Source organism: Fopius arisanus, unplaced genomic scaffold (genome assembly GCF_000806365.1).
Source record: "Fopius arisanus strain USDA-PBARC FA_bdor unplaced genomic scaffold, ASM80636v1 scaffold00062, whole genome shotgun sequence".
NCBI classification, from domain to species: domain Eukaryota; kingdom Metazoa; phylum Arthropoda; class Insecta; order Hymenoptera; family Braconidae; genus Fopius; species Fopius arisanus.
The window spans coordinates 702,082-710,086 of NW_011887801.1; the positions used below are offsets into that span (position 1 = coordinate 702,082).

At 39.1% G+C, this 8,005-nt stretch overlaps 1 protein-coding gene across 1 annotated transcript in view; it reads right to left on the reverse strand.

The window, feature by feature from the left end:
- Window positions 1–855: 855 nt before the first annotated feature.
- Window positions 856–8,005, reverse strand: part of LOC105268909 (uncharacterized) — an 82,179-nt gene continuing 75,029 nt past the window's right edge. The window contains exons 12-17 of the mRNA XM_011308822.1: window positions 4,941–5,059; window positions 3,918–4,093; window positions 3,644–3,808; window positions 3,110–3,389; window positions 2,199–2,340; window positions 856–2,109 (exon numbers count right to left, since the gene is read on the reverse strand). Of these exons, the coding sequence (XP_011307124.1) occupies window positions 1,905–2,109; window positions 2,199–2,340; window positions 3,110–3,389; window positions 3,644–3,808; window positions 3,918–4,093; window positions 4,941–5,059 (1,087 nt within the window). The 3' untranslated portion in view covers window positions 856–1,904. The remainder of the gene's footprint in view (window positions 2,110–2,198; window positions 2,341–3,109; window positions 3,390–3,643; window positions 3,809–3,917; window positions 4,094–4,940; window positions 5,060–8,005) is intronic.

The following is an 8,005-nucleotide window of genomic DNA, read 5'->3' on the forward strand; positions in this document are numbered from 1 at the left end:
TTATGCAAAACAATTGACTATTGTTTACTTAAATATACACGACTAATACATGTAACATGTAGTACCCTCAATTCATGCGCATCTCGCTCTCTCTCTCTCTCTCTCTCTCTCTTGAATTCTATTAAGAATTTATTTTCTCTTTTACCCAATTTAGAAAGCACTCAACCGAGGGCTGAATGCTTTCTAGATTGCATCGATCTAAAATTCCGGCAATCTGGAGGCTGTGGTATTCTCATCAATTTCGATGTTTAGTTGAAAAACAAAAACAATTTCACTTCAATTATACATCATATCTTCCCGCATCAAGCGTCGAGCTGTCGACGTGATGAATAAAATTACCTGTAGACTTTCATCATTGTTGTGACGAGGTCAAAACACACGTAAATATAAATATTCATTTGTTTATCAAATTGAGTCAATATTCTCCATTGGTATTCTGGACGGTTTGGGAACGAGACGAATTTTTCAAATCCTCTTTATTTTTCGTATTAAAAATCTCAATTCCAACGAATCGGATCGTGAGCACCTTTCAGAATAAATAACCGTTCGATTATTGCAAAAATCATTAATATCTATCAGTGCTGATATGTCTATTAAAATCGCCTCTTGTGAAAATGTATAAAGAGCTGAAGAGTACTTTTACGAAAATGGTGCTCTGAAAGTTTATGAAGCCACTATCTATATGTGTACAGCGGTGGATAATAAAACATTTCATAGCCTTTTTCACCGCTGAAAATATTAAAAAAAGAGGATAAATTAAATGATCGTAAAAAATAGATCTGGGTTTATGGAAGCTTCGGCCTCGTACCTCCACCGTCACCTTTAATCGATCAGTTAGTACTCACTAATAGTCTGTTTTGGAGTTTTGGGTTTGAGTATTAATACATACATGTAATAGTGAACCTATTCCATATTCTCGTGTATATGAAATGAATCAATTAAATTCCAGCACTCGCCCCAGAAATTCCAGTCAATCCCTCTTCCAACTCTGTAGAATATTATCAGAGATTTATCGGAAATCCATCAGAAATTTTTAGAGAGAACGCAAGTCATTCATTGAATTTTTTCATACGCACGTAATTTTCCTTCAATTAATTTCCCTCGATGGTCGACTACCAGAAAAACTAATCGATCACTGAGGGATGCATAACAGGTGAGAGGGACATCAGATGGAGTCTCATTTTTTTTATTCAAATTGCTTCTAATGGGAGTTGCGTCATGATCGCTAACGAGCAATAGACAAAAGTAGATAACTGGTCTGGCGTCTTCCTGAATTGTGTACGTTACTAAAATTTTGGCAAACTCTCATTTCATTTGGATTGCATCGACATAACTGATGTCCCTCCCAAGGAAATTGTGCCCGAGGACACAAGCTCGTTCGCCAAAATTCGTCTTTCCGTTTCTCTAGAATTCTCGAATATTAATTTCCCCATTACCCTACGTTGCCCATTACTTCAAATTCATTGTATTCTGTACAAATTCTATTAATCTACAATTTATTTACAGAAAATCAATGCCAGCACTATTAATCAAACCGTCCCTACCATCTTATTTATACTATTTACAGAAATTGATTCGATAAAATCAGTAGCAAAATGACGAATTGAGAAAAATCGATTGTTCATCCTTTCAAATTCCAAATTATCGATTTATCCAAAAAACCATCGATTTGAGGTGAAAACCGTAAAGAGCTTTTTTGCAGGTGATTGAGTTTCCGATGAAAAAAGCCTTTTGATATTTTTCTCTAAAATTGATAGATCCTCAGATTAATGGCTGAAAAACATGAAAAAACAGGAATGTTACCAGATTCATCTCATTTCATGACTTGGCTACTTGTCCATTGATCAATGGAATTGTTTTTCACGCCCGAGGAGTTGCCCTATGTACACTAGACTCTCACACATTCAGAAATTGCCATAACAGAATAAAAATACCACCAGAGTTGACAGAGCCATAGGAAAAGAGTGATGATTAACGAGTACCGCAACTGACGTGCCGGATACGTAATTTGGTGCTGGCGAGGGGCCACTTTTTTGTGTATTCGCCATAACTGTGTCACTTCGCCATTTCATCACGTACTGAGGCGCCGTTCTGCCGAGAGCTTGCAATCTGTGTCAGAGTGTTAGCTTCAAGTTGTCTCCAGGACATTTTTTTTTTTCAATTTACAGATGAAAGAAAGGAAAAATCAAATTCCATACCTGACGACCGCGGTGTTCATTTTCCGTGGAAGTGTAAAATTTTTATGCCTATCCCGTGAGCAGAATGTATGCAGCCTCTGGCCAACCGGATCGCCAGTTTTCTTGTACTCATGTATTGTCAGGTTCCAGGCTGTACAGGGTCCTTGAAATTTAGAGAAATCCAACACATTTTCGTACATATCTCCCAGATGATATTAAAATCCTAATATAATAATAATAATAAATGAAGACTCTTTTTATTCACCCGCGGATCTACACGTTTTATCGATTTCACAGGTGTCGAGAAAATATAACGTTTCGAAATAGCCGTATCGAGTTGAACTCGACCCTCTCCGAAGGTAAAAATCTCCTCTGGACGTCGCCCATATCCCATCAATCCATCTGCCGTATCACCTCCCCCCCTCACCCCTCTTACCCTTATTCCTCATTCTTGCTGCTCGTTTCGTTATCTATCCGCTACTGTCGGCAGCAATTAATTGCCGACGCCCACCCTTAATTGGTTGTTCCGAGGGAAAAGCCCTGGCACCGGAACGAACGACAGTATATTTATTCGTCCCGTATCGTTTGCTATGTCAACCTGTATGGTTTATACACCGTATATATGTACTGTTACCCATCACCCTCCCCTCAACCCCGCAGCAACACTGTAATGCACACATAGACCTATTCCTGGAGCCCCCACATCCCGGAATAATAAACGTTGCACCCAATCGGGTTTTCGTGAATTTGAGATAACGTTTCGATAAATTGTTTACCCCCAGCAAAATGCTGGGTAGTTTATCGTAGCATTTGGCCGAGGATTATTGGACGTATTTGTCCGTAACGTCGAATTATTCCCAAAATAGGGTAGTTTATTTACTTAATGAGAACGACTCAACGATTCATAATGAATGGACACACGAAATACTCACTGTCCTGGAATGATTCAACCTCGATGATGAGTTGTCTGTCGATTGATGAGTCCAATATCCACATGCACTTTTGTTGATAGTACTGATTGAGACTGGAGATACTGGGTACACTGAGATCCTCAGCGCGTATCATACCCTCGGGTTTTCTCGTCGAATGATCGCCGCAGTAAGCGCTCTCAGCAAATTTGTAGTTGGCTTTGAAACCCAAGCCTGATCTTGATGAGCGAGACCACTCGATATAGAGGGGTGTCCAACTTCGGATTTTCAGGGGTAGCCAGTTCTACAAAATGTCAACTCAATTGCGTTTAGCTCAATATTTCTCTCGAATTTCAATGAAATACTCAATGAAATTAGTGGGCAAGTGGTCATTCGCTACGGGATCATATTCCGTATATAATTTATATATAATATATATATAATTTCTCACTATTGTGAACTGTTCAATTTGTTTCCATCGATCAATAACTATTCATCTGACATTATCAATAAAAATAGCATCTGAAAAACAAATACCATTGGAACTGTAAAAATCACCTGATAATCCCCACAGAGGCACATAATGATGTGTCCAGGCTCCGAGCCAACCTGGAGATAATCAATAGAATCCAGTGGGCTGTCACTCATGCACCTGCATCCACTGTCTCCACAGAGAGTAATACACTGATTGGTGGTGGGACGTTTGACATTGTCATTCTCCACCTTGAAATATTAAATGACCCCTAAGAAAGCCTGTCGATATCACCTCAAGTGTCTCAAAGACAATTATCACTTTCCCCCAAGGATTCTTGGTAGTTTATGGTACCCCTACCGTGAGAATCGCCGATTGGTTAGCGGCTGGAATGAAGTGGTGTTTGCACTTGACGGAGCCTTGCAGGGTGAACAGCCTGGAAATAGGGTGCACCACCCAGCCTTCCTTTGGTGAGCTCAGACCGTAGTACTCCACGTCACAGGCACTCGAGGGCCGTAGAGTGCCCCCTTCCCTCTCTGGAAGAAAAAGAGATGAAAAGAAGAAAAAATATAGAGAACCAGGAGAAATAAAAACAGATATCTCGAATGGTGAGAATAAAGAAAGTTGAGGGGGGGGGACAGGAGGAAGGAGTGCAAAACTTTTGGATAAATTTTAGTGTACAACCGTGGAGATTACGACGTTGAAGAATGTTTCCTCTAACACACACGTCAATTTCGCTTCAACACACAATCCTCAAACGTGGGATTTATTTTGAAGAAAACACTGTTGGAAAAGTGAATGGCATTCTTAAACGTACGTGGGTTATTGACACGTTAAAAGTACCCCAGCCCACTTTATCTCACACTCACTTGGTCTCTCAGACCAAATACTGGAATACAAGAGGAATACGTTGAGCTTTTTCACTTCCATCATATTCTTTCACGCTGAGACTTGAATTCACGGTTCGATGAAAAGAGCTTTCCCCCTTGTTTCATTGGGATTTTTCACTGACGTGGCACTTGGCGAAAATCCATATCTTCTTAAGGAGAAGGAACGTTCCCACATCCAGAAATTTTATTTATTCACACCGAATGAACAACGCTATTTAAATACCACGAAATGAATAAGAGTAATGAGTGGAAATAATTATAAAATTAATGGGCTATTTCATATTGGAGCGAGTGAATATTTTATTGGCAACTGCAGAATGATTATTGGATTGGAATAATTTTTCTCGATGCAGGGAGGAATGCAAAGTGAATTCCTGAGTGGTATTGAGCATCTTAAAAATATGGATCTGCTTTAACTCTGGTATTTTATCATTGCCTTCGTGATGACTTTTATATGAGTAGAGGACTGAAGTGTATAAAAGAACAACTTTACCGTCGTGAAAATAGTAAGCGACATCCATGAATTCTTCATCGGGTGGTTTGTTTGATGCTCGTCGCAAAACAACCGTCATATCCCTGCCTGTGGACGAGTAATGCTCTGTCTCTGTGTACCTGTAAAAAGAAAACGTGAGTTTCAGGAAAAATGTGTAGTCCCGTGGATGCTGGGGAAGAGGTTTACGATCGTGGTTTAAGTACAGCAATTCGTATGAAAACGCGAGTTCAGCTGTATGACTTTTCAGTGGTGGAAGAAAAAAAGAAAATAGTACGCGAGGAAAAATGACTGGGCGTGAATGTTATGTGTTGAAGTGCAGAATCACAAATGCGGAATAGACACTTATCTATACGTTTTTATTGTTGCCTTTACAATTTAAGTGTATTGGAGCACTTCCACTATTTATTTTTTCGGTTACTCCACTCATTGGTATGATTATTTATAATTATTCTCATTTTAATTCAAATAAAAATCGTCCTGAATTATCAGTGATGAGTAATGGGACGATTAATATTTTTATAGTGGTTGTTTTTCGTGGTTTATTTGAGGGTATTAATTATTGAATTTTTCGATCTTAATTGCAGTTATAAATTTAATTATTTGGATGGAGAATAATTAGTGGGGGAGATTCTCCGGTTCAATGGGGGAATAAAGCCTTTATATACCGTAATGCTGAAGAATTTCCATTCAACATCATCAGTACGTTATACTTATGCAAACAGGGTACTCTTGTCATGAATGCAAGATCGTTGAATAGGGCACGAGTGAATAAAAATTCACCCTGTTTGTGACACATACCAACGACATTCCAAAGGGATCGATCAGAAAAAAAAATTCCCCTCATCTCAGTGTACCCATTTTCCATATCCTAGGCGGCATATTAAATTCCATGTCGAGGACTCGAATACTCACACTGAATATTCACGAGTTTGATCAAAATCCAAATGCTATTCACACATAATACTTTTTTCTGTTCTCATTGTGTGGATTCACACTTTTAAATGACATGACGAGAGGATATTGAGGTGCAGCCAGTGAAAATTCCAGAGAAATTGTCTCGTTAGAGAATGAAAAAGTATCTGAGTATTGATTGAATGAGCAATCGTCTGCAATTTGAGATTTCATGTCCAATTAAAAAACGTGGAGACCTCATTTCGAAATACAAAGCACCTTTCAACTTTCAGTTTCCCAATACCAAATAATCTTCTTGGATTTTCTCCTTAACAATTTAGCAATCGAATTTATTTTTCCTCTCTTATTTCAGAAAATATTCTATCACACTTTTATAACAGAGCCGACAGTTTTCAAGATAAAAAAATATAAACCACTTGAAGTATTCCAAAAAATTAGAATAGAAGATAAATCTAAAAAATGAATGAGATTTTCCGGATGTTGTGAAAAAAATTCGGAGAGATCAAGTGCTCCACGGTGTCGTCCAAAAGATTATTCCCCTCTTACAATTGGTAAAAAAAAAAATCCAGAGAGCTGGCAGTGATCCAGTGCCTCCATGAGGTCCTCCCCTGCAGTTGTATGTTTTTCCAGCTCCACTCAGCACTAAAAAAAAAAGATTGTGATGAAAAACTTGTCCTTGTCGTTGATTTGAGTGGTGTGTAATGAACTCGCCTTTGAGGCGAGACAATCCATGCTCATTACCATCCCTATGGACCCCGACATACATGGAGCAGAGAGCACAGTACGTTCCATTTGGCAAAGGACTGGTAACGTGTACCTTTGTGCCTTCAGGCTCGCCGGGTCTTACTCCGGGAATTGTGCATCAAAGCATAGAAGCTGGATGTGCCACTGGTATTGTGGTCGTTACAGCCATGGAGAATCATTCTATCCAACTCGTGACTATCGTGTATGTTACTCCTCTGTCACCGGATAAAAGTCTATGATGCATTCAGTAATAATCTGTCCATGTAGCTCCAGTCGTTCTCCAGAGGTATCCCAATTTGTCATACCAGTCCTGTCTGGTGATGCTGGTAGAGATGGAACGATCTCAGTTCATTCATGGAGATGAAAATGCCGAGGAGAATCGAACACTTCCTGTTTTTTCACATCTCCCACCTCATTGACAGCCACAAGCCCACAATTTCCAGAATAATTACGGTAAATTTGTTTGAATAATGACAAACATTGTGATGATTCGTATGTCGTTCAGGATTTCAGGACAAAAATCTAAATTGGGGATATTGTTTATTTTTTTCTGCTGATTCATACCCGTAGCCTCAGGATTCTCATAATAATTGGGATAAAATCGTTAGAATAATTATAAACACAAATAGTCTTATTATTATGGTTTAAAAAAAAATTGAAGATTTATTTAATTGAAGAATAAATCCCGCGCGCATCTGGTCGGCGCAACAGTTCAAGATGGCGTCGAGTCCTTGTGGTGAGGTGATTTTTGCTCTCTGCATTTTTACGTGAAATCAGTGTTAAATCCCCCGAATAATTAGAAAACGTGGACTCATTATGTGATTGTGATGTGCGCAGACTATTAGATCATGAGGTAATGATTTTTATTGTCAATCATGAGGGAATAACAATGGGCCCAGTACAGGCGACAAGACGCGTGCGCATAGTCTGTACGCACATCAAATGGCGGCTGAGTGTTCCATGAAGTGAGACGCCCGGTTTTCGTTCGAGGTATTTTCGTAGAAAAAACATGTATAATCGCGGAAATATTTATTGACAATATGACAATAAGCTTGTGCTAATGGGTGGTAACGCGTGGACAACAGAATTAGTGCGTATTCGGGTATATTAATGGTGCTGGGAGGATTGAAAAAATTCATGTGGCGATTGGCCTCGAGCTTGCAGCACCGGCATTGTTGCAACTTTGAAAATCATGATTGTGTGGTCGAGACAAAGTCGTTAAAAAATTTTTGGTGAGCATTGCCTAATTAATTAATAATTATTTTTTTCGAGACTCGAGTGAGACGTGTGAATTAAATGAAAAAAACATGATTCTGGAAAATTTTCGTTGGGAATTTTGAGGTGACATCGCTGAAGTCGTTTTCAGAATATTGTATCGATTGATGTATTGATGAACGCCCGGGGGGGGG